Source organism: Saxophila tyrrhenica (genome assembly GCF_035928015.1).
Source record: "Saxophila tyrrhenica strain CCFEE 5935 chromosome Unknown scaffold_3, whole genome shotgun sequence".
Classification (NCBI taxonomy): Eukaryota; Fungi; Ascomycota; class Dothideomycetes; order Mycosphaerellales; family Extremaceae; genus Saxophila; species Saxophila tyrrhenica.
The window spans coordinates 838,313-861,980 of NW_027041735.1; the positions used below are offsets into that span (position 1 = coordinate 838,313).

A 23,668-nucleotide genomic window follows, 5' to 3' on the forward strand; every position below is an offset into this window, starting at 1 on the left:
TGCCGACGTTGCCCGAAACTCGTCCCGATCGATCGGGAATGAGGCGCATGCGTGCAACCGCAGAGCCTTCCAACGGTTATGTATCTTCCCCTTGATCCATGCTACATCCGCGCGATGCATCGTTCGCATTCCGGAGCACAGTGCAGTTGCCCCGTTTGCTGGGCCACTAGCTGTCCAACGGCCAGAGTATGGGAGCAACAAATACGTCTCGCATTGCTCGCCATGCCCACGAGCAAGCACATGGAGTCTCACAAGATGGTCATGAATCGGGAGAAGACTTGACGTAATCAGTAAGGTACAGGTATCTGCGGTATCACAAGAAGATTTTCTTACTGCGCGCTCACGTGGCTGCCAAATTGCTGCCCTGCGACTTCCCTATCATATGATACAAAAATGATGCATGCTCGCGCTCTATAAACAGAATCGCACCGCTACACTGGACACCTTCTAGCCCATTCACCAAGTTGTCCTCGCCTGACAGGCCCAAGCCGCGGGAACGTGGAACCGGTGTTGATATAGCACAAAAGTGACGTGTGATCGCTGGGCTGCACGTGAGGGAGGTTGGACTTCAAAGAGCAGCTACGAGCCTGCGTCCCTTCTTGACGATTCCTTCAACCTGCACTAACATAACTTCACCTCGTTCGAGGTCTTCGAGGATCCAGAGGCTTGGTGAAGGTGCCGCTACGGGTAGCTGACACCATAGACCGAGTCTGATCTTCGAGATCAACCACGGGAACGACTTCAACGTCAAGCCGCCTCCTTTCAGCACACAAAATTTCATTATGGCCACACCGCACATTCACGTGGCGGCACTGTAAGTACAATGAAGTCGCATTCTGGCCCCATTTTCTTACAATTCTACAGCTTCCAACCCTACACACTCCGCTTCTATGATGGAGATGAACAGCCGTCAAGCCCCGAAGCACCACCTCCTCCTCACAACACATCAGTTCCTGAATTGCCATCCCGCCTCGATGTCCAAAGGAGCTCCACCATCGACCTGCCCACTCGCCCAAGCACGACAAGCCTCTTCCATGGACCGACCCCTCCATTAACACCAACAGCGGCTGCCCAGGAGTTCTTTTCACCCTTGGCCACTTCTGAATCGCTGAAGTCTAGCCGGCGTCACTCCCGGCAACTTGGCGACCCCCGATCACTAGCACGCAGCGAGCTGGACGAGTTGGCGCGGGATCCAGTGTACAACCAGCCACGTTCCCGCGCCGGCCCACTACCTTCTGGTTCTATCCTCGACTTCGCAAAGGTCCATGAGCAGCTGAAACAGGATAAGTTGAAGGAGGCGAAGAAGAAAACCTATTCACCACCGCAGTCCCGAGGTTCGCGCAACCATAGCCACGAGCGAGGCTTTGAGGACAAACCCTGGACCGTCGAGCCAGCATTGATGGGCAATGAAGGGCTTATCAATGCTCTGCGCTCGCTAGCTAGCGAGGAGAGTCTCGAGCTATCCTGGATCGGCACTCTCGGCTTCCCTACAGAGGCTCTGCCAGCTAGCGCCCGCGAGAACATCGACGACCACATGCTCAATGAGTACCAGTCTAGCGTCGTCTACGTAAGCGACAAAGACTTCGACGGACACTACACGCACTACTCGAAGACGATCCTGTGGCCGATCTTCCATTACCAGGTCCCTGATCATCCGAAGAGCAAAGCCTACGAGGACCACAGCTGGGGATTCTACGAGAATGTCAATCAAGCTTTCGCTGACAAGATTGTGGAGAGCTACAAACGTGGCGACACTATTTGGGTCCATGACTACCACCTCCTGCTTGTTCCTGGCATGGTTAGAAAGAAGTTACCGGATGCCTCCATCGGCTTCTTCCTTCACACTGCCTTCCCATCATCGGAGATCTTCCGCTGTCTCGCCACTCGAAAGGAACTACTGGAAGGGATGCTTGGTGCCAATCTCGTCGCTTTCCAAACCGACGAGTATGCGCAGCACTTTCTGCAAACGTGCAGCAGGATCTTGACGGTGGAGACGACCAGCGAGGGCGTCCAGCTCGAAGATCATTTCGTCAATGTCACCAGTGCTCCGATTGGCATCAACCCTGCGGCTATAGATGAGTCGCGCGAAGATCCGGACGTCCAGAAGTGGATTGACGACATCGGCGAGCGCTACAAGGACAAGCTGCTCATCGTGGCTCGAGACAAGCTTGACAACGTCCATGGTGTACGCCAGAAGTTGCTCGCATATGAGCTGTTCCTCAACAAGTATCCGGATCTGGCCAGGAAGACTGTGCTTATTCAGGTTGCCACTTCCACGAGCGAACAGAGCGAGCTAATCACAACGGTCTCAGACATCTGCTCTCGCATTGACAACAAATACTCAAGCTTAGTTCACCAGCCTCTCGTCTTCCTCAAGCAAGACATTGAGACCTCGCAGTACCTGGCACTCATGTCGGTCGCGGATGTGCTGATGATTACTGCACTCCGGGACGGCATGAACCTGACATGTCATGAGTACATCTACTGCCAGGACGGCAAGGCGGGAAGCAAGAAGCATGGTCCGCTTATCCTCAGCGAGTTCACTGGAAGCGCGGCTGTCTTCAAGGACCATCTCATTATCAACCCGTGGGACTACCAGAAGATGGCAGACGCAATAAAGATTGCGCTGCTCATGTCCGACGCTGAGAAGGAACATCGGTGGAGGGCCATGCACTCAGTCATCATGGAGCAGACCGGTGCTCGCTGGGCAAGGCAGCTGGACAAGGCCTTGGCCAAGGTCCACGAAGAACACAACCAGCGCTCTTCAACCTCTGTGCCCCGGCTGTCCACTGTCGCGGTGAGCGAGAAGTACAAGCGCGCCGGCAACCGTGTCTTCATCATCGACTACGAGGGCACTCTCGCACCACACAAGACCCGCGAAGGCATTCCACTCACCTCTCCAACTCGCGTGGTCGACACCCTCAACGACCTGATGAACGACCCCAAGAACACCGTCTATATCATGTCTGGCCGCAAGCCCGAAGAACTCGAATCTGTCTTCCGCACCGCCAACGGCCTCGGCCTCATCGCTGAGAATGGCTGCTTCGTCCGCAGCTACGGCGTTCCCGCGAATGGCTGGGAAGTGATGGTCGACATGGATGACGTCGAGCGCTGGAAGGACGACGTGCAAGCTGTCCTCAACTACTACCACGAGCGTATGGAAGGCAGCTACATCGAAGAACGCCACTGCAGCACCCTGTTCCGCTACGAGAAAGTCGAGGACCAGGAAGCTGCCATCCGCACCGGCGGCGACTGCGCGGACCAGATCAACAGCGGGTTCCAGAACATGAGCATTCACGCCGTGCCTATCAACAAAGCCGTCCTCATCGAGCAAGTGGAGTTCAGCAAAGGCACCGCCGCTACCAACGCCTACAACACGCTGAAGGATAAGAGCTCCCGCGGCGGCTCTTCGCCCGTCGACTTCTTGATGGTCGCCGGCGACGACCGCGAAGACGAAGTCGTGTTCCGCTGGGCCAATCAGCTCGGCAAGGACAAGGAAGTCCGCGACGTCTTCACCGTCTCAGTCGGGCGGCGCAACACCGAGGCGCAAGCGGCTGTGACGCAGGGGTCGACGGGGTTGTTGGGAGTGTTGCAGAAGTTGGGAAAGATCTCGTTCGATTCGGCGCCGGTGGATTACTTCAATAGTCCGAGGAAAGCTAGGGTGTCTGGGCAGTGAGGTGGTGGAGGTGAGAGGATGGGCACGGGGACGAGGGGAGAGATGAGCGCCGGCGCTCCGGAAGGGCATGGCTATGGCGTCGTATGGCGTTTGGTGGGTATAGATCGTCTTTCTGCCGGTTTTGATTGGCATGATACCCCAGGGATGCATGGCTGCTACACGATTGTGTGCTTTAGCTTGATAGAGACTTGCTTCACAGACAGTTGCGGAGGGAAGCTGAAAGACATGATGTGATGATTCAACTTCGGATCCTGGGCTGCTCATTATACGCTACGATCCTATTCAATGATCGGCTTGAGGTTACCTGGGAGGATTGCGTTGCTTGTCACTCGTCCCTCCAAACAGTTGTCCTCACTACAAGCGGCTGACACTTTGCATACCTCGAACGCTGATTGAAGACGACCGTCTCCAACACGACCTCTCGCACCAAAAACCATGCGGCGGCTCCTCATAGTTGCCAGCGCGGCCGCGGTGGTCGTCACATTGCTGGTCCTCTTCACGGCAATCCCTATCTTCACACCCTCCAGTCGTCTCGAGCGACGTGGGTCTAACCCACCACTCCGTGGCTTCACAAACAAGCACGAAGCTCCCTTGTATTCGTGCGAGCTCCCCAGCCGGGAATCAGGAAGCCATTGCATCTTCCTCGAAAAAGGGTACTCGCTCGAACGACACAAGCTGGCGCTCGGCAATGCCACGGATCTGGAGTCCAGCATCAGCCACGTCTTTCCCGAAACAAGACGCCATGGACTCTGCTACTGTGCTAACCAGCTTGACGGTGCTGCTGTGGATGCTGTGCGTGCGGACAGGGGGGTTGAGATGGTTGAGTACGCTCCGGTCGTGTATTCCATTGAACCCGTCCATATTGAAGTTGTTGAGTATGAGTACGGACTCGTAGGAGCAGGCATCGTTAGCGAGGAGTAAGAGAATGATGGTGATGGGGGCGATTTGATTCTAGAAGCCTTGTGATAGGACCTTTCAGACCTGCTACCTTGTGCAAGTAATTGGATTTGCACATGTACGGCAAGGAGGCTTATGCACAGAATGCCTCTCCCAGCGTTCCTCCAGCAGAGGACCATCAAGCGTCAGTCAGGGCGAGACCACGAGCACGATCAAGGTAAGTCTCCAACCATCGGCCAACAAGGCCAGAGCCATCGCTGACGAGACTTGACCCCCTTAGCCCCCTCAGCTATCTCGAAGGCCTAGACTAGTGCCGGAAGCGTGGACAATGATCTCCTGAGACCGGTGAGAGAGTGGCTGCCTTGAGCAAGCAGCAGTAGGTCTGGATATCCAATAAGAGTAGGCCACGTAGCTGCAGGGAGTGTCCCTCAGCAACCCTCCAGAAGCACGCCACTGCTCGTGGGGAGAACGCGAACTTGCCATCAGGACAAATGTCAGTACTCTCCCACCATCCGTCAGCCAGATCAGACCCATCGCTGACTTGGCCTCTAGCTCCTTCCTCAAACTAAACCTCTCCAAACCAAGCCCATCCGACCGTCGCTCTCAAAGAAGAACTCTCCGGTCATGCTGGCCACCACCATCCCGTTCCTCCTCCTCTCCATGACAGCATGTGGGAACGCCGGGCCAGCAGCCTACGGAGTCTGCCAGGCAGGATGCGCTGCGGTGGTCACGGCGTGCTACGGCGCCGCGGGTTTCGTGAGTCCATCTCGAAGGCTGAGACCTTGTTCTGTGCTCGTGACATGCTGACTCTTTCTGCTTTCATGCTTGCAGACCTGGGGAGCAACTCTTGGTGCCACCGCTCCAGCGACTATCATCGCGTGCAATGCGGCGTTCGGGACGTGCCAGGCTGCTTGCGCGGCGGTGCTTCTCGCGCCGACTCCTTAAGCGCTCGTTCCCATGCAGCAGAGCACACCTGAAAGATTGAGAAGACAGATTTTGAACAGTATGATGGGCTCCAGACACTGCGATAATCTTTGATTGCTGGGCTGATTGCGGTACCGTTGCAGTGAGAATACCTCGGTGGGACCTCGACCAATGCACAGTCGCAGATGATGATCTACCTCGCTTTGACGCTCGCAGCTGAAAATTCAATCTTTACATCTCAATGATACCGCTGGCTCGTCCCATGCATCTCGTAGGACTGCTGTCCGCTCTGCGGGTGGTAGTAATCCCCCTGCGGAAACGGAGGAACACCCGGTTGCTGTGCTGTCGATTGGTAAGGCGATGGGCCTCCGAAAGATGTCTGAGACGGGTTCCGGAAGGGATCGGGATGCGGCACTGCGTAGGTCCCGGTCTGTGGTGCGTATGGTGCTGGTGCTGGTGCGGCGCCTGTGTATGCTGTCTGCCCTCCTCCCTGAGCCAGTGAGTAGTTGCCGCGGTAGAGGGTGCCTTTGCGGTGTCGATGGACAATCGTGGCGCCGTAGATGAGCTGGCCCATGCAGGTCAAGCTGTATCACGCGCCGTTAGCTGCGATTCAAGCCTTGCGAGGAAGCATTGTTGAACGTACAATAGCACCACCACCAAGAATATTGTCAGCCCAGTTGTGGAACTGACGGCGGCCGCATAGATTGTCAGGAGCAAGAATGCAGTCCAAATGGCGGACTTAATACATTGAAACACAATGAACGTGACTGGGTGGAGCCTGTGAATAGCACTTTTGTCAGCAAATGTTTCCAGCGTTCACCACTCAGGGTCGAGAAGTCCATGGGTTGGTTCTGGGTAGCATAAACCACCGTTTCGTGAACAGCACAGGAAGTGTGCTTCCTCTCAGGGTACGTACCTGTGCATACACATCATGATCATCTCGGCGACGTCAAAGAGTATTGTGAGCAATGCGAAGGTCAAGTCGACTGCGGCTCCAGTGCTGAGATCTCGTCAGTCTCCATCAAGCATGCAACGTTTGCTTGCCTTACTTCAGCGCTGCTTCGACAGCCGCATCGGCGTTCACGTTGTCCACCACATACAGCCCTAGCGCAGCCGCAAGAATGAAGACCAAGCATATGAGTATCTGGATGACCCAGAAGGGGATCAGGACCCTCTTCTTCCATATGTGGCCTTGCATCTTGTCCCCGTTGGTATATGGTCTTGCAGTAGGGCAGTCGGTCGTGCTTTGGCTCTTGCCTGTCTCCAAAACTTCTGTTCGTCCTGTGATTCTATTCTTGCTGGCTCGTTTCGTTGGAGGTTCTGGATCGTTCGTGGTCTTGTCGTATACGCAATGCAAGCAATATGCGCGGTAGAAATCGAGGAGAGAAGACTGAAGGAATGTGAAGACGCAGAAACTGACCTACCGTTTCATCCACGGGCTCTATTGATCCCCAAGACACGCGACAGCGGTTCCATCACGCGTGTGGCGTGACGGGTATGCGGTGCCAATCTACAGAGCGCTCAAAATAGGGTGTTCCCCTGAAGAGGCTGAAAGTGCCCGTGGAGATGATGGGGCCAAACCATCGCCGACATTCACCCGAAGGAAACGTTTTCTTGGTTGCATGACGGTATTCGTTAACAGTGCCTACGGACTGGTTGTGAGGCACGGAGTACCGGTAGCATATACGTATCCATGGCCGGTGATCAGCTATGACTACCCTTATTATCTTCAAGGCGGTACCGAGCCATACTCCTACAGCATCCAGCAAACCCACTGATACATGCCGGGCCGAAGGCGTTTACAAGATCACGAAGGGAACTGTAGGAATGCAATGCTCGTCGTCTATAAAATGTCTCGAACAATCGTTGGCTCAAAGTCCATTCAGACAGCGTGTTGTATACTGCCCGGGCATGCGGGTGCCAAAGGCTCGCCTTCCGTGGTCCAAACGGAAATCGTACGAACTCTGATGAGTGTAAGTAGGACGGAAAGTTATCTATGTCTTCAGCACCTGAGCAAAAAGGACAGGCATGATCGCAAGAGCATGACCCTGAACCAAAACAGTCTGCACATAACGCTATCGTCACCCAACGCCGACCCTCTGCCACATTCTTGAGTCTCTGGCCTTACCAAAAACGTCCTCCGAGAATTAACTCATGCTACTCGACTGAACTCGCGGTTGTTAAACAACGGGCAGACGGAGAATTCAGTAGTCACAGCCCTACAGTCGATGCTCGCACACGCCTGCGGCCGCGGGCCTAAGGTGATGGGTAGGAAGGTCAGCAGACGTCTCGGTCATCGGAACAAGGATAGGAGGGTCTTCGAGCGCCGCGCAGTCCTTGGAAATTGATAGTTTCTCGGAGAACCCTCTCACCCATCAGTTTGACGTACAACATCACTGCATCCAAGCACACACTCAGTGTCACGCGTTGTGCGCAAAGGAGGATGACGGCTTGTGATCTGCCTGCAGGCGTGGTCGTACGTGTGTTAAACGCACTTGGCCGCGCTTTCACCATTTTACAGCCGGTCCTCTTCCGCGCGCAACTTCTCCAGCCGCCGTCGCACCATCTCCCGCCTCTCGTCTCGGAGACTTGTGAAGATCTGGGCGAGGGTCAGCAAACAAGGAACACCACCACACGACGATAGAACTGTCTGACTCACCCAGAACCAAGCAGCAGTCTCAACGAAGGCCCATGTGAAGACCATACTATTTCTGATGAGCTCGCCAGCGCCTTCCTGGCGGATAGCCGAAGAGCCGAGCAAGCCATCCTCCTTGAACAGGTAGACGTAGCCAGTTAAGCCGAAGAGGAACAGTAGCCGGACAGGAACGTTGGACAGCCAGTACTCGATCGCAATCTCTTCATTGAGCGACGCTGCCGTGAGGTCCGCAAGGCCGATGAAGGCGAACAGTATCGCTATAAAGGCTGATGCTTCGTTTGGCTTGTCGAGAGATGTCACATGTGGCTGCAGAAGTCAGTACAGGATACATGCAGATGCTTAGCTGGCACATACTACTCTGATCGCCTCTCCCAGCACGTAGACGACATTTTGATCCGCGATTGTTCTAGGGCTGGTGAGGAAGATGTAGGCAGCTGTGAGGTGGAACAGCGATATGGCGCGAATGATCGTGAAGGCAGATATCAGAGCCATGGTCGTTTCTATGCGACCTTGTCGTGATCCAAAGAGCGAAGTCAGAGAAAGGATGTTATTTCATCTCCGCTTGGACCACCAAGAAAGAAGTGAAGTCGGTCTCGCTTTGACTTTCCCTGCGAACTGCGAACCTACTCCGCTTCGGACTTCACCTCTCTGAGATAACCCGATCTCCATATTTCGATCAAGATAAGGTCAACTCTCTTTCTCGTCTGTCCGTCATCCTCTTTCCAATCACTCTTAATCTCGCCTCAAGATGAAGGCTTCGTCAAGCATGGACGAGAAGCCAGTGCTCGGGGCCACATCTGGACGCCGTCACGAGGAACCGCGTTCACTCCGGATGGCCGTCTTCAAAACCATAGCTGCTGGTCTTCTATGCTACGGATATCTGTATTGCCAGCCCATTCTAATGCCCCACAACCCTCTGAGGCCTCAGCTGAGTGGTGCAGCGAAGATACTCGAAGATAACCCTCTTATCGATGGCCACAATGACATGTTGATTCTCATTAGATCAATATGGCACAACCACGTATACGGTGCCAATTTCACGGAGCAATTCGAAGAGGGAGGTATGCCTGGCCACTTTGACCTCCCCCGGGCCGACAAAGGCCAGCTCGGGGGCACGTTCTGGTCGGCTTGGGTCCCGTGCCCGAAGGATGGACTGGATTTTTCAGATGCCGCCTACGCCCCGTTTGTCAAGGCGACACTGGAGCAGATCGATCTCTTCAACCGGCTGGCTGAGACATACCCAAAGTACTTCACAATATCCCGCACTGCCAAAGAGGCGGAGGAGAACTGGCTGCAGGGCAAGCTCATCTCGCCTTTGATCATCGAAGGCTTGCATCAGATTGGCAATTCACTTTCTACCTTGAGACTGTACCACCAGCTCGGCATTCGATATGCTACGCTAAATTGGAATTGCCACAACAAATACTCTGATGCCGCTGTCGTCAGTATCGACGGCCAAAGTCAGGCCTCGACACCCTATCATGGTGGAGTCAGCGAAGCAGGCCATGAGCTGATCCTCGAGATGAATCGTCTCGGTATGATGGTAGACCTCAGCCACGTCAGCGTCGACACCATGCGCGATGTTCTCGGAGGCAGTCCAGAGAAAGGTTGGAACGGCAGCCAGGCCCCGCCGATCTTCAGCCATTCGAGCGCCAAAGCCATCTGCCCGCACCCTCGCAACGTTCCGGATGACATTTTGCAGCTAGTCAAAGAACGCAGTTCCGTGGTCATGGTCAACTTCGCCCCGGAATTTGTCTCCTGCCGAGATGTCGGCGCTCCAACTGGTCTACCCGAGTTCGTGGAGGAGACCAATACACTGGAGCATGTGGTCAAGCATATCATGCATATCGGCGAGCTGATCGGCTACGACCATGTTGGCCTGGGATCAGACTTCGATGGCATTTTCAGCACTCCACGAGGACTGGAGGATGTCTCGAAGTTCCCAGATCTCATTGATGCCCTTCTAGAAAAAGGCGTGAGCGAGAAGGACGCGGCAAAGGTGGCTGGCCGCAACATCTTGCGTGTATGGCACGAAGTGGATAGGGTAGCGTCCAGACTGCAAGAAGAAATGGATCCCGTGGAGGATGATCTGTTGGCCAAAATCTTTCCTGGAGATGGTGCTTTAATCGGTCTTGAGGCAGAAAGATGAGGATTAACGTGATTGGAGAGAATATCCGCGCCGTCTCCGATTTGAAAACAAATTGAGCTGCTATTCGCATACCGCTCAAACCTACTTGAAGTCTCGGAGAACCCTGCAGGATCAGCCTTGTCATTTCAGCTTCTCCGCCCTCAGAAGATATCCCTATACTGCTCACACCTTCATGGGCTCGTAGAGGATGTCGGTACTGCGGCGCCTCCACATCAACTCCCGAGTCCCAGGACACCTGCTGGTGCTATTCACACGCCCCCCTGACACACTTCCAATCTTCGAGAAGGCTGCAGGATCAGAGCCGTCATACGGCCTTCTCCGCCATCCAAACCACCTCAGCTACTACTCACACGTCTTTGGAGGTCACATTCAAACTTGGAGAACGTCGCCATGCAGCAGCCGGCCAACTCGTCTCTCGGATTCAACAACTGCTGCTCATGCTATGCACACGCCAATCAGACTCACTTCCGCTCTCGGAGAACGCTTCACCCGCCATAGCCTTCCTCCATCATCTCCAGCTTCATCTGCAACCCACGCATCTCCTCATCCTTGCGCCCGTCTGACTCGATCAGGGTGAACATGCTCATGCGCTCACGAACCAGCTCGATCTTCATCTCGGTGGCTTTGTTACTGATCAAGTTGTACCTCCTGATCTCGTGCTGCAGCTTGTTGTTATACTCGAGATGTGTCTCCGCTGCCTTGTTGATGTGGTCGTTGAGGTCTTCGCGGAGCTCCTGGAATGCGTTCTGCTGTTCGGAGGCTTGGTGGTATGCGTCGCTGACACGATAACTGAGTCCTTCGATAACGAGGTCCTTGTGGTTGTTGCCGGCGAGGAGGTGGCCGTTGCTTGCGAGGAGGTTTCCGATCTCGACGTCCTTCTTGTTGAGATCCGTCAACAGGCCCCTGTTCAGCTTCTTGGCCTTGTCGTCCTTCGCCTTCATCTTCTCCACCTCCTGGTCCAACTTCGCCTTGTACTGCTCCCTCAACTTGCTGATGTCGGGATTGGTGGTTTTGAGAAGCTCTTCGAGATGCTGGATCTTCTGCTCGGCTCGCTGGTTCTTTTGATGGAGCACCATCATGTACATGCCCGCATCGTAGTGCTCCGACTCGCTGGTCTCCAACTTCTTCTCCACGGACATGTTCTCGTACTCAGGCCCTGTGTACTTCTGCATGTTAGCGATTCGTTCTCCGAGACGCAGGGCACCTGCAAAGGTCGATGTCGATGTCGTTGGGTTGAGAGAGAGACGTCTCCTCCGAGATAGATACGACACGTCGTGGCCGCTCTTGGAGACGCTGTAGACCCCTTCTCCGGGTCGCAAAATACCCTCGATGGCCGACGGCGATGTACTCGAGATATTGCGAGTCGCTGTCTCGGGGACGGCCATAGGTCATCACCACTCGCAGAGATGTCGCTGTGAAGACGCCTTCTCCGAGCCACTTCGACTTGCTTGCGGCTCGGGGAGCTGCTGTTGGGCCCTTGCGAAGTTCTAGTCTTCGAGACCAAAACCCGCAAGGCCGCTTGTGAAGGTGCTGACGTGCTGACGTGCTGACGTGGGGAGGACATCTTCTCCGAGTCGCAAATAATCCTCAATGGCCTACGAGAGCGCCGTTGAGCTCACACGAATCTCACGTCGTCGAGAAGGTCCCCCTCCGCCCGCTGCCCAATATCCCGCCGCCTGCCCATGCCTCCGCCAAAGAAGACAAAAAGGAATGAAGACTTACTCGTGCCGCCTTGGAGCTGGAGGCGTTCTCCAGCTCCGTAGACGCTGCACGCTTGCGCGGCAGCACCTGTGGTGGCGCCGGGGTCGCCGTCTCCTCGCAGATCTCTCTCTCCGACATGGTGGTGGTGTTGTTGTTGTTGTTGCTGATGATGTTTGTCAGTGAATTGGAGGAGGATGGTGAAGGACGGTAAAGAATGAACTCACTTGTGGTGTTGGTGCTGTGAGCGACGTGTCAGTTACGATCAGAGTGAAAGACGGCGATCAGGGGAACTTACTGGTTGTGGTTGTGGTGCTGAAGGTGACGACAGAGATGTTGTTAGCAGAGTCGAGTCAGCAGAAAGGGAAGGGTGACTTACGAGAGTGGTGGTGAGGGTTGGTGGTGGAGGAGGAAGGGAGAGTGAAGGCTGGAGGTTGAAGTTGAAGTCAACTGGGAGATGAAGTGACGTCGGAGTTATGGCTTGGTTATTGCAACGAACTGACAACAGCAACGGGGTGCACGGCCATGGGATCACATGTCGAGAAGAATCTAATTTTGCTACGAGAAGTGAATGCTATCTGAAGTCCATCGGCCTCCAACTTTCCAACCTCTCCCAGCTCGCAACCGATAGAGAGCTCACGAAGTGTCCGTGCTACTCTCACGACCGTTCAACTCCCTGAGCCTGTCGATGAGCTTGGCCTGGTTGACTGCGATACTCCGCGCCTCGCTGGCGTCCTCGAAAGCTGCTTCACCAGCCTCTGTCGCTTCGTGAGCCATTTGACGCATCTGCGCCGCTTCTTGCTTGAGACCGCTGTTGGTGACCTGCAGCTGCTTGACTTTACCCTTGAGACGAGCAACGTCCGCATCACTGTCAGCGACCTCCTGCTTCAATCCATTGACCATATTCAACGTCTGCTGCGCCTGACCCTCCAGCGCCAGCTCCAGCGCAGTCTCCATCCACGCCTCAGGTGCAGCCTTAGACAAGCGTGCGTATTGCACGTTCAGCGCTTTTAACTTGGATACCTTCTCATTGACCCTGACCCGCAGCTGCTTCACCTCAAGGTCGAGCGCCTCGAAATCGCTGTTCCTCCCTTCGAAAACGGCCGTCCCCATCTTGAAAAGCTCCTGGTGATTCTCCAACTCTTCCTCAAGCGCGCTCTTCTCCTCTCGAAGCTCCAGCACGGTGGCGTGCTTCTTCTCAAGCTTGCGGGTCATCAAATGAATCTCCTCGTTGTTGCGCTTCCTCTCCCCGGAGATGGTGGTCTTGAAGCCTTCCACCTTGTCTTTTTCCTTGCGCAGATCCGCCTTCAGTACCTCGATCGTCTCCTCCTGTAGCTTCAGCTTGTCTTGCTCCGTCCTGGGGAGCCACTTAGGCGGGTTGAGTGGCCGTCGCATATTGCCTCGCGCCGTCGGACCTACTCGCGCCGCCAGACCTCCTCGTGGGACCGGGCTTCCTCGCTCCGCCAGGCTTCCTCGCCCTACCGGACTTCCTCGCATGACCGGAGTGCAGTTGGCCGGCGACATCACGCTGTCCCTGCGAATAGCAGCACCGCGTTTGCGAAGGCCTCCCGGTCGGCTGTCGAAGAAGTTGGGCGGCGCCATCGTGGACACCGGTAATGATGAAAGTGATCTTTTGAGAGGTCACAAGAAGAGGTGGTGAACGACTGAGAAGGTTAGAAAATCAAACCAAATTGTGCCAGCCAGCCGGAGACCGGGATGCAGGATTCCGCTCCTGCTTCAAACGGAGATGATTGGCGGATATGTGCATGTGAAAGAAGAGAGAAGAGCCAATGAGAACGAGAGCTTTAGCTATTACCTTCCCCAAAGGTCCTTTGCCATCCCTCAGCTACAGTGTCCGTGATGATATCTACTCAACTGCCCAACCCAGGTCCAGCAAGCTGGGTTCCGCCCGCCCCAGCAGCTCCATACGGAATCGCCAACGGAGCCTCGTCAACCGACCTTCGCAATTCCCCAAGCATCCTCTTCATCTCCGCCCTCACGTCCTCACTCTCCACCAGCTGACCAGTCGCGCCACACTCCGCTTGCACCCAAGCCTCGATCTCCTCGACACAGACGAAGAGGTGCATGAGCTTATGCCGCATCCCGTTCGCGTTGGCACCGTTCGCCACACGCTCGTTTGCGATGGCCGGGAAACGTATGAGAAGGTCTTTGGTGAGGGGACTGAACGCGTAGAAGTTGGTAGTTGTGTCTTTGGTGAACCATGGGATGTCGCCGAATGTGACACGAGCTCCGAGTGGTTGAATTGGTTGGAATTGCGCGTTGGCCATGGCGGACGTGGTTGTCGGGTTGTTTTTGCGGGCGCTTGTGTTGTAGTAGGCCTCGATGTGTATGCAGCTGGTAGTGATAAGTGACAGATACTCACGACTGGAGGTGATAAGAGTGACGAGCGTCGGCAAAATGGGGTTGAAGTATTGATAGGAACCAGATTCTCGATCGGGTATCTATACATCTATCAGCAAGCCACCATTCCATATAGATACACATCCGCTGTACACCCTTCTCTATGTTCCGGCACCCAGTCCTCATTCACGGCACCTTCTCGGCCTCCTCCAACAACTCCTCAACCTTGAAGCTCTCATCGCCACCGCTGAATTGCTCCATCAACTTCTTCCGCCTGCCAGCATTCTGCTTTGCGCCTTCACTGTGCGCTTCAAAGCCGTAGAACTTCTGCAGGCAAATCAGCAGCCACCGGCCTTCGTCGACGCTGATGCCGCGGTTCTCCATGACGCGGCCTTCCATCAGGACTAGGCCGTTGTTGTCGGCGAGGTCCATGTGGTGTGTTACGGTCGTATGTGGCTGTGCGAACTCGCCTCGTAACTTGAACTCCGCCAAATGGGTGAAGAGGACGGTCGCAGTCGTAGGTGAAGGAAAAGTCCATTGCAGGAAATGGATCTCTGCCCCTTGCTCTTCCCGTGGGAGAGGCAGGATGAATTGTGGGTGCTTCCGCGCCGTCTCTGTGATCCTCCGGAAGGTATCCGTCTTCATCACCGCACAGAGACTCTGCGGGTCTTTGACATGCCGTAACCGCCAGATCGTCTCAACCTCCTTTTGTGGTAGCTCCGCAGTCTTCTCGACATCGATAAAGCTGCTCAGCGTCTTGATTCCATCCTTACTCTTCGGTACCTGCGGTGCAACCTGCTTGGGCTCCGGCGGAGGAGGCGTCTGATACGGTATACTTTCGTCCACCCTCTGGGGCTCTGGCGGAGGTTGCGCGTTCAGCGGCGCATTGGCTCCAGGTACAATCGCCTTCTTCCTGTACTCCTGGATCTTATCCGCATACGCCTCCTTCAACTCCTCGGCGTCCTTCAAACCCTTGTCCTTCGCTTTCTGGTCGAGTTTTGCCCGGTACTTGTCGAGGACCTTGTCCGACTGGTTTTGCGAAAGGAAGCGAACATCATGCACCTGCGCCCATCGGCGCTGGTAGCAGCGGAAGGGCGCCTGGACGGTCCAGATGCTTCGGCGGAGGATGGGACCGGCGGACGTGTTCATAGCGATGATATCGCTCTCCTCGGGCTTCATGTGAGGTTGGATGGAGTGAAGTGGAAGCTTTTGGTGGCGTCAGTATCGTCCAATCGGCCCAAGATGGCAAGCCGAGATCCGAGCCGCGACATCTCGTCCGAGATATAACATCACGACCTCACGCCGTGTTGCTCATACGTCTTGTTACGTCTGGTACTATCGAGAATCTCACCATGCCTGCTGAATCACCCTACCCATCTATTGATATCCCGGACTGCGGGATATGGGATCTGCTATTCGATCGGAAAGACCGCAACTACGGCAATGAACAAGGTTCAATCTGACGCCGTTGAATGACTCGACAAATACTAACCAGCGTGCAGTCATCTTCCACGATCCATATACCTCCCGGAAGTACACATATGGCCAGCTCAAACAAACCGCAGCCGACTTTGGCAAAGGCCTCCGAGGACTCTGGGACTGGCAACGAGGAGATGTCCTTGGCGTCTACTCCCCCAACTGCGTCGACACGCCATCAGTAACATGGGGTGTTCACTTCGCCGGCGGCGTGGTCTCTCCCGCCAATCCAGGCTACACGGTCGAAGAACTGGCCTTCCAACTCAAGGACTCCGGCGCCAAAGCCCTCATCACCCAAACCGCACAACTCCCCATCGCCCTCGAAGCCGCCAAACAAGTCGGCATCCCCAATGACCGCATCATCCTCATGGGCGACCAGCGGGACTCCCGCTTCAAACACTTCACCTCCATCCGCAACACATCCGGCACCGCCCGCTACCGCCGCGCCAAAGTGAACCCGGATAAGGATCTGGCCTTCCTAGTCTACAGCTCCGGCACCACCGGGAAACCAAAGGGCGTCATGCTGAGCCACCGCAACATTGTCGCCAACATCCTACAAATGCAGAGCAAGGAAGCCAACATAACGGAGAAGGACTCCATCCTGGCCTTTTTGCCGTTTTTCCACATTTATGGACTGACTTGCATCATGCACTTCGCCCTGTACGTCAAGCTAAAGGGTAGCAGGGCTCTCGCAGCCACGTTCAAGGTCCAAGGACTGCGCGACGCTCTGAACCCTCTCCATCTTCATTCCACATGTCGAGATATCTGCTGACCATTCTACCCACCATTTTAGTTACAAAGGCGCCCGCTGCGTGATCATGCCCAAATTCGACATCGAAGACTGGTGCCGCATCGTGCAAAACGAAAAGATTACCTTCGCCTACGTCGTGCCACCGGTCGTGCTTCTCCTCTCCAAACACCCAGTAGTAGAGAAATACGACCTCTCGTCCCTGCGCATGATGAGCTCCGGCGCCGCACCTCTCACAAAGGAAATCGTCCACGCGGTCCACAAACGCACATCCCTCAAAGTGAAGCAGGGCTACGGCCTGTCTGAAACCTCTCCGTCGACGCACATGCAGCAGTGGGAGGACTGGGAACGGCACATAGGGTCCGTGGGACAGATGCTTCCGAACCAGACCGCCAAATTCATGGACGCTGAAGATAAGGAAGTCCCCGTCGGTGAGGTGGGAGAACTCTGGATCAAGGGCCCGAATATCTTCAAAGGCTACCTTAACAACCCGGAAGGAACGAAGAATGCTCTTACCGAGGACGATTACTTCAAGACCGGCGACGTGGGATATCTCGACAAAGACGGAAACTTCTTCATCACCGACCGCGTGAAGGAGCTGATCAAATACAAGGGGTTCCAAGTCCCTCCTGCCGAGCTGGAAGGCGTGTTGGCGTCCCACGACAAAATCGACGACGTGGCGGTGATCGGCGTCTACCGCGAGGACATCGCGTCTGAAGTTCCGCTGGCGTATGTGGTGCCGAAGAAGGGCGTGCAAGCGGGCAAGCAGCTGGAAGGCGAGATAGCGGAGTGGTTGGCGAAGAAAGTCGCTGGGCATAAGCGTCTTCGCGGAGGGGTGAAGTTCACGGATGAGATCCCGAAGAGTGCGAGTGGGAAGATTCTGCGGCGGTTGTTGAAGGGCAGGTATGAGGAGGAGATGAAGAAGGGGGTGAAGGCGAAGTTGTGAGGGGTATGGAGGGTCATATGTACATTACGAATCGCAGAGCCTATCCTTGTGAGCGTACGAGACTTGGACATGTTGCCTGCCGTATGTGTCGTTGCACAATCGATCAAGTATAGTGGAGTTCTCGGGGTTTGCTGGCTTTGTCACTCGTGCAGATTGGCGCTGGCCGGTCTTGAATACGACGGCACTGACATGCCATCACTAGGTTCGGAGTGATCGTCAGGTCCAAGTAGTAACACATCAACACATAGCTGTATATATCTGTACAGAATCCTCTCCTCCCCCTCCAAACCCTACTTCTCCCAATCCCTGACCGGCCCAGATCCGTAGAAAGACCTTTTGACCCAATCCAAGCCAAAGTACCGAGTACACCCTACTCCACCACCTCTAACTCCCCCTTCCGTCCCCGCGCAAACGTATCCTTCCACTCTTCCCAAATCCGCATCAATTCATCAACATACTGTGCATGCAGGTGATCGACGTACGCCGGGTCCGGGTTCGCGGACTGCTGGACCTCGATGGGCCGGCCGACGACGACGTTGATGGGGCGGCGGTAGGGCATGAGGCCGACGTCGTAGTTGAAGACGCCTGCACACCGACAACATTAGCACCACTTCAGGGAAGGAAGGGGAGGGTGGGGGGCTAGAACATACCTCTCGCATGAAAAAGCGGCACAGTAAACCCCATAAACTTCTTCACAGCCATCTGTCCCTTATGGATCCAAGGATGCTTTTCAGTGTCTAGCTGGTCGTAGATGTCGTTTTCGCCAAACGAGAGCACAGGCACTAAATCCGCTCCCGTCCTCACCGCCAACTTCACAAAGCCTTTCCTCCGCTTCAGCACTAAACGGAGCTTGCCTGGTTTGCCGTCGAGAGACTCCCTTGCACCGCCTACGACGATCGTGATGGCGCGGCCCATGCCTTCGCCGTTGGGCCCCCCTTGGGTTAGCAGGTTCTCGCAGGATTCGCGGGAGACGCTGGCGAGGCCCATGCGCAGCGCGTAGTCGCGGTAGAGGGGGATGCGGAAGTTGGAGTCGAGGGTGAGGAGGGTGTTGGTGATGCCGGGGAAGAGCTGGGAGAAGCCCAGCGCTTCTGTTGCGAAAGCTGCGAAGGCGCCGTGGGAGATGATGCCGTGCGGGTGGTAGCCGAAGATGTACTTCCGTGTTGGCTGTAGTTCTTCCGTTCGGTGGAGACGGGCAGGGAAGTAGGAGGCGAAGAGAGACCAGATTTTGCTTTGGCGCAAACGTTCGCTTCGTTGGCTGAGCTTGCCGTCGGTGGCGGCGCGGGAGAGGAGGACGTAGATGAGGTAGGGGAGGAGGATGGGCCAGAGGAGGGGAATGGAGCAAAGGAGGCAGAATAAGGCGAAGAGTCCGGCTATACTGAGGGTGTGTAGGAGGACGAGTCCGGTTTGGAGGCGGCGTTGAAGAGGGGTGTTGAAGGGAGCCCAGCGGATGGCGCTGCGCTGCCAGTTGGCACCTGCGCGGCGTCCAGACACTAGCTCGCTATCTCGGCGGTTGCGCGAATTGAGCTGTGGCCGGCCGTCAAACTTGGGCGGTGGTGCGGCGGAAGTGGCTTTATTTTCTTTCTGCTCCATGGAGAGGTAGTAGCCATTGCCAGGTTGGAGCGAGGCCAAGTTATCGCCGGACTTGCCGTTCAGGCTTTCGAAGACAACTTCGTGGTTGTTGACGGCTGGATCGGGGACGAGGGATTTGGGGGAGATCAGTGGGGATATCTCACCCGGCTGGTCGTTCTGCTTGATCACTCCGTTCAAGTCTTTCGATGAAGCGCGCTTGTGTGTTCGTCGTAGTGTCGGCGTCCGAGGGACTTCGTCTTTCCCAGTGCTCTCAAAGACTTCCGGCGTCTTGTTGCCCTCGGTATGCTTCTGTTCGCTAGTCGCATCGCCGTTGCCGTTGGCTTCCGGCAGGCCTTCCTTGACAGCATCTGCGTAGGTCTCCCTGTTGTCAACCTCTTCCAGCCTGCCCTTAGTATGCCGGAGCGACGGACTCGACGTCAACGTGCGCGCCTCATCCGCCTCGTCGATCATCTCGCCGAGTGGTCGTGGTTCGCTGCTCTGGCGGTTGTGGGTAGGTCGGGGTGGGCTCTCTTTGATCGAATCCTCGTCGATCAGCGTGTCGCCTTCCCCATCGTAATCATCGTCATTCTGCTCCAGGGCGTCCGCATAACTTTTGGGCGGGAGGTCCTTCTCGTCCCGTGCGATAGGGTCCGCCGGCTCTGCATTCAAAGCCATGGCGAGGTGAGTGAGAGTGTTTGAACTGCTGCCGTATACACCTGGTACTACCGTCGCCGTCCCATTGCGATTCGATTTTCCCTCCCCGTGCTGTCGGGTCGATGCGAAACGTGGTACACAACAGCGAGAGTCCTCAACAATCCGGTGGCTGTCACAAGCATGGGAGCTCCTCGGGATGACGCCAGCCCGCCTTCCGCTTCCGGCAGCTTAATTCAAGTCGCGTTCAGACGCGTCGTCCATCCCCAACTACACCACCACCACCCAACACCGCCATGGCCGTCGACCACACACCCTCCGACAATGCACTGCTTTCAGCACCCTCGAAAGACCAACGTGAAACCCTCAATCGCACGCCATCGCACTACAATCCCCTCACAACCTTCGACCTTCCAAAGGGCGAGCAACGACATTACCAGCAGCAATATGCCGACATGTACTACACCCGCCTGGCCAAACTCAAACCCGCCGTGGTGAAGGTCGCAGCAGACGCCTGGTCCGAACTCGACATCGGCGGCGAAAGCCCCCGCCAAGTCGAACGAGTGCTGGATGTGCGGCAGGGCGATCTGTGCTGGGTGGTCGGGACGTGCTACATGGAGATGCCGTTGAAGCCGAATGTGCTGGATGACATTGGCAAAGAGCACTGGATCGCTGCTCCACCGCCACGAGTGAAATATGTGGAGGATGAAGGGAAAGAACAGATGATGCTGGAAGACGAGAGTGGACGGCTACGGCTCACAGGAGGCGTATTGAGCGAGGTACTGCTGGTAACAGGCGCCATCATCGCAGTAGTGGGCACCGAGAACAAGGACGGTGACTTCGAGGTCATCGACATCCGCGTCCCAGATCTCCCAGAACAGCCCCAACGCTGGGAACGCGACGACGGCTACTCTGACCTCCCCAGAGACAAGAAACCTCCGCCCAAATCTCATCCCAAAGGCGGCAAAGTCGCCATCGTCTCTGGCCTCAGCATCAGCGGTGACGCTGGTGACACTCTAACGCTCGACCTACTGCTCGAATACCTCCTGGGCGAGTCGACAGGCCCAGACGACCAAGCCGAAACATCCACAATCTCACACCTAATCATAGCCGGCAACTCCCTCTCCAACGCCTCCCCTATCCCCTCACGCTCCGCCCTCGCAGCCGCCGCAGCCAAGAACCGCGGCGCAGCGAAGAAATACGGCTACGACAGCAGCGCCTACAACGCCGCCCCCACCGACCGCCTCGACACCTTCCTCGCCAACCTCCTCCCCTCCATCCCCGTCACCCTGTTACCAGGCGAGCACGACCCAACTTCCACCTCCCTCCCCCAGCCCCCAATCCACGCAGCCATGTTCCCGTATTCCCGCGCCTACATGCCGCACCCTTCTCAACCCACGAGCAACGAACCACACTACTTCCACCCCACCACCAACCCCTCAACCTTCGACTTATCCGGCCACCGCTTCCTCGGCACCTCCGGCCAACCCCTCGACGACATCTACCGCTACGTCCACGGCGATTCGCGTCTGGAGATGATGGAAGCGATGCTGCGCTGGCGGCTCGTCGCCCCCACGGCCCCGGATACGCTATGGTGCTATCCGTTCCAGGACGGAGACGCGTTCGTGATGGAGGAGTGTCCACACTTGTTTTTTGTGGGGAATCAGCCGAAGTTCGAGACGGGGTTGGTGGAGGGGCCGGGGGGCGAGAGAGTGCGGGTGGTGGCTGTGCCTGGGTACAGGGAGACGGGGGAGGTGGTGGTGGTGGATTTGGAGAGTGACGAGTTGGGGGTTGAGGTGGTGAGGGTGGAGGTGTTTGAGGGCGGGTGAGTCTTCTGGCTGGCTGGCATGAGGATTCTTCATTAGAGAAGTGGCTACAGCGGCGGGAGGAACGAGGAGATGATCGAGAGGGCTCGTCGAAGATACAGCATGGGAGAGCCGCTTCTGCTTCTGCTTCTCGAGGTGGTAGCAGGAGACATTCCTCACCTCCATCACGATTCCCAGACGACGACGCCTGCGAACGCACACCAACAGACCGTACGCCGTGGCTCTCTAGCTGTCCAACGTCGCTGGAGAAGGCGGCGGGGCAGAGAAGGCCGCTGCTAAAGCGGTCTACACAATTCAGCACTGGCAATCCTAGCCCCATCAGCTTTAATATGGACTTTCAGCTTAAAAAACACTCCGGGCGAACATACACTAGTGCCGGCCGATCGCAACCAGTAAGCTTCGATATGGAGTTTCAGACAAAAAGTCCACTGTTGACGGACGTGAGCTAGCGGGAGGGTGGGCAGCCAGTGATGAGGCGTCCTGGTCGGTGGGCAGCTTGAGATACATGAGGAAGGGTGGCAGAAGAGCAATGTCGTCTACAACGCAACAGGCGAGCTCGCTTCGTCTTGTTATGGGAATAGCCAAGGATTGCGCATGCAATATTAGAGAAATTGCAAGCAGAGGCATTTTCCCCGTTGATAGAGAGATAACACTGTACATGAGCTAGCCGTGGCCATTTTCTGCTAAGCCTCCCAGACTTCTCCCCAAGCGTTCCTCTCGCTGGACAAGGGCGGGCGTGGGATCAACCAGCAAACTCATCTCGACGTGCTATGCTCACCCTGCCAGGTATCCGAAGCGAAGATACCGGACGTACTGCGAGCGTTTCGGCGCACGGCTTGTATGACTGGGTATTTTGGGGCGTAAGGTAGGCACCGGAGGATGACAACAAGGCTGATCGCTCAGAGCATGTCATGCCGTACGTCTCTTCAGCCGCATTGTGTCGATCGTGGTAGTTCTCCGCATACAGAGGCTCATACCCGGCTGGCCATCCCATCTTCCAGGAAGCCACCGTGGTCCATGCGGCAATCCTCCATCATCCTTTTGAAGGTCTCCAAAGTCCAATTCCCCCTCTCATCCTCGCTTCCTCACCTCCTTCTTCCCAACCTTCCCCCTCGCACTCTCCTTCGCCCCCGCATTCTCCGGCTTATCGTCCACCTCAACCAGCCAATCCCCTCCTTCATTGTCCTTCCCCTTATACCCATACTTGGCCACCCAATCCCCCTTCCCCTCATCAAACACCTTCTTCCCATCCTTCCTCTTCTTCTGAATCCCCTTCTTCGCCGCAAACTTCTCCCACTTCGTCTTCTCCTTCTCCTTCGGCACGGGCTTTTCACGGGGGAGCTGGTATTCCGGTGCGGGAAGGGTTATCTGCAGGTCTTCACCCTCGGAACGCGAGATGGGGCAGTTGGTGAGGAGTTGGTTGATCAGGGTTTGCGCGCAGTCGCGGGCGGTGGAGGCGAGGATGGCTTCGCGGTCCGCGGGGGTAGGGGCGGAGGTGAGGGAGGGGAGGGGGTTGGGGTCGGTGCAGAGGAGGTGGCCGAGGTCGCAAGCGAGGGGTTGGGGTTTGGCGTCTTGCATTTCGACTTCGGGGGCGGCCATCGTTGTCGTGTGTTGGGGGTTTGATTTCTGAGTATTTTCGAGACAAGTCGAATTGGAAAAGTCGAGGTCAAAATCTTGGCGAGGTTGTTCGCTCGCTTGTTCGGCAGGATCCGCTAGCGCCGATCGGTACGTCATCCGCCCAGTGTGGCAGTTGCGCGTGTTAAGCGCCCCTCTTGTAATAGGGAGATGGGAGTGCGTGTACGTATTCTTGCACACGGTGCTAGACGTTGTGCTTCCCAGCAGTACTCAAACACCTCGTAACGACTCCTCCGCGGGGCCGGAAGAATGACGACAGTTAAGCGCAGGACGAAGCTCAGCTGGCGAGCTTGAACAGAGCAGCCGTTGGAGCTTCGTCGTTCCCTGTTTCAATGCCAGGTGGAAGCAGTTGGTAGTTCCTTCATCCTCTTTCGAATCACCACAACATCGCATTCCCTACTCTCTCCGTCGTGAACACCTACATTGCCCCACATACCATATCAACCCTGTGACCAC

General features: G+C 56.0%; 12 protein-coding genes across 12 annotated transcripts; 4 read left to right on the top strand and 8 right to left on the bottom strand.

Moving 5' to 3' along the window:
- Window positions 1-782: 782 nt before the first annotated feature.
- Window positions 783-3,676, top strand: TPS3 (Trehalose-6-P synthase/phosphatase complex subunit; the record flags this gene model as incomplete). The annotated part of the gene is made up of 2 exons (XM_064799521.1): window positions 783-814; window positions 865-3,676. The coding sequence occupies 2 exons, from the start codon at window positions 783-785 to the stop codon at window positions 3,674-3,676; spliced, it is 2,844 nt and encodes a 947-aa protein (XP_064662276.1).
- A 2,059-nt stretch (window positions 3,677-5,735) lies between these two features.
- Window positions 5,736-6,695, bottom strand: LTR77_002263 (uncharacterized protein; the record flags this gene model as incomplete). Its single annotated transcript, XM_064799522.1, has 4 exons — window positions 5,736-6,081; window positions 6,141-6,275; window positions 6,414-6,497; window positions 6,547-6,695. The coding sequence occupies 4 exons, from the start codon at window positions 6,693-6,695 to the stop codon at window positions 5,736-5,738; spliced, it is 714 nt and encodes a 237-aa protein (XP_064662277.1).
- A 1,317-nt stretch (window positions 6,696-8,012) lies between these two features.
- LTR77_002264 (uncharacterized protein) lies at window positions 8,013-8,645 on the bottom strand (the record flags this gene model as incomplete). Its single annotated transcript, XM_064799523.1, has 3 exons — window positions 8,013-8,096; window positions 8,157-8,459; window positions 8,508-8,645. The coding sequence occupies 3 exons, from the start codon at window positions 8,643-8,645 to the stop codon at window positions 8,013-8,015; spliced, it is 525 nt and encodes a 174-aa protein (XP_064662278.1).
- A 256-nt stretch (window positions 8,646-8,901) lies between these two features.
- Window positions 8,902-10,302, top strand: LTR77_002265 (uncharacterized protein; the record flags this gene model as incomplete). The annotated part of the gene is made up of 1 exon (XM_064799524.1): window positions 8,902-10,302. One exon carries the CDS (start codon window positions 8,902-8,904, stop codon window positions 10,300-10,302), a length of 1,401 nt encoding a protein of 466 aa, XP_064662279.1.
- Window positions 10,303-10,787: 485 nt separating this feature from the next.
- On the bottom strand, window positions 10,788-12,141 carry LTR77_002266 (uncharacterized protein; the record flags this gene model as incomplete). The annotated part of the gene is made up of 2 exons (XM_064799525.1): window positions 10,788-11,468; window positions 12,025-12,141. 2 exons carry the CDS (start codon window positions 12,139-12,141, stop codon window positions 10,788-10,790), a joined length of 798 nt encoding a protein of 265 aa, XP_064662280.1.
- Window positions 12,142-12,636: 495 nt separating this feature from the next.
- Window positions 12,637-13,602, bottom strand: LTR77_002267 (uncharacterized protein; the record flags this gene model as incomplete). The annotated part of the gene is made up of 1 exon (XM_064799526.1): window positions 12,637-13,602. The coding sequence occupies one exon, from the start codon at window positions 13,600-13,602 to the stop codon at window positions 12,637-12,639; it is 966 nt and encodes a 321-aa protein (XP_064662281.1).
- A 269-nt stretch (window positions 13,603-13,871) lies between these two features.
- LTR77_002268 (uncharacterized protein) lies at window positions 13,872-14,288 on the bottom strand (the record flags this gene model as incomplete). Its single annotated transcript, XM_064799527.1, has 1 exon — window positions 13,872-14,288. The coding sequence occupies one exon, from the start codon at window positions 14,286-14,288 to the stop codon at window positions 13,872-13,874; it is 417 nt and encodes a 138-aa protein (XP_064662282.1).
- A 259-nt stretch (window positions 14,289-14,547) lies between these two features.
- LTR77_002269 (uncharacterized protein) lies at window positions 14,548-15,540 on the bottom strand (the record flags this gene model as incomplete). The annotated part of the gene is made up of 1 exon (XM_064799528.1): window positions 14,548-15,540. One exon carries the CDS (start codon window positions 15,538-15,540, stop codon window positions 14,548-14,550), a length of 993 nt encoding a protein of 330 aa, XP_064662283.1.
- A 173-nt stretch (window positions 15,541-15,713) lies between these two features.
- Window positions 15,714-17,531, top strand: LTR77_002270 (uncharacterized protein; the record flags this gene model as incomplete). The annotated part of the gene is made up of 3 exons (XM_064799529.1): window positions 15,714-15,813; window positions 15,864-16,497; window positions 16,631-17,531. The coding sequence occupies 3 exons, from the start codon at window positions 15,714-15,716 to the stop codon at window positions 17,529-17,531; spliced, it is 1,635 nt and encodes a 544-aa protein (XP_064662284.1).
- Window positions 17,532-17,901: 370 nt separating this feature from the next.
- DGA1 (diacylglycerol O-acyltransferase 1) lies at window positions 17,902-19,775 on the bottom strand (the record flags this gene model as incomplete). The annotated part of the gene is made up of 2 exons (XM_064799530.1): window positions 17,902-18,116; window positions 18,182-19,775. 2 exons carry the CDS (start codon window positions 19,773-19,775, stop codon window positions 17,902-17,904), a joined length of 1,809 nt encoding a protein of 602 aa, XP_064662285.1.
- A 272-nt stretch (window positions 19,776-20,047) lies between these two features.
- Window positions 20,048-21,890, top strand: cdc1 (DNA polymerase delta small subunit Cdc1; the record flags this gene model as incomplete). The annotated part of the gene is given in 3 exon segments (XM_064799531.1): window positions 20,048-21,576; window positions 21,631-21,787; window positions 21,807-21,890. 3 exon segments carry the CDS (start codon window positions 20,048-20,050, stop codon window positions 21,888-21,890), a joined length of 1,770 nt encoding a protein of 589 aa, XP_064662286.1.
- Window positions 21,891-22,648: 758 nt separating this feature from the next.
- LTR77_002273 (uncharacterized protein) lies at window positions 22,649-23,176 on the bottom strand (the record flags this gene model as incomplete). Its single annotated transcript, XM_064799532.1, has 1 exon — window positions 22,649-23,176. The coding sequence occupies one exon, from the start codon at window positions 23,174-23,176 to the stop codon at window positions 22,649-22,651; it is 528 nt and encodes a 175-aa protein (XP_064662287.1).
- Window positions 23,177-23,668: the final 492 nt, after the last annotated feature.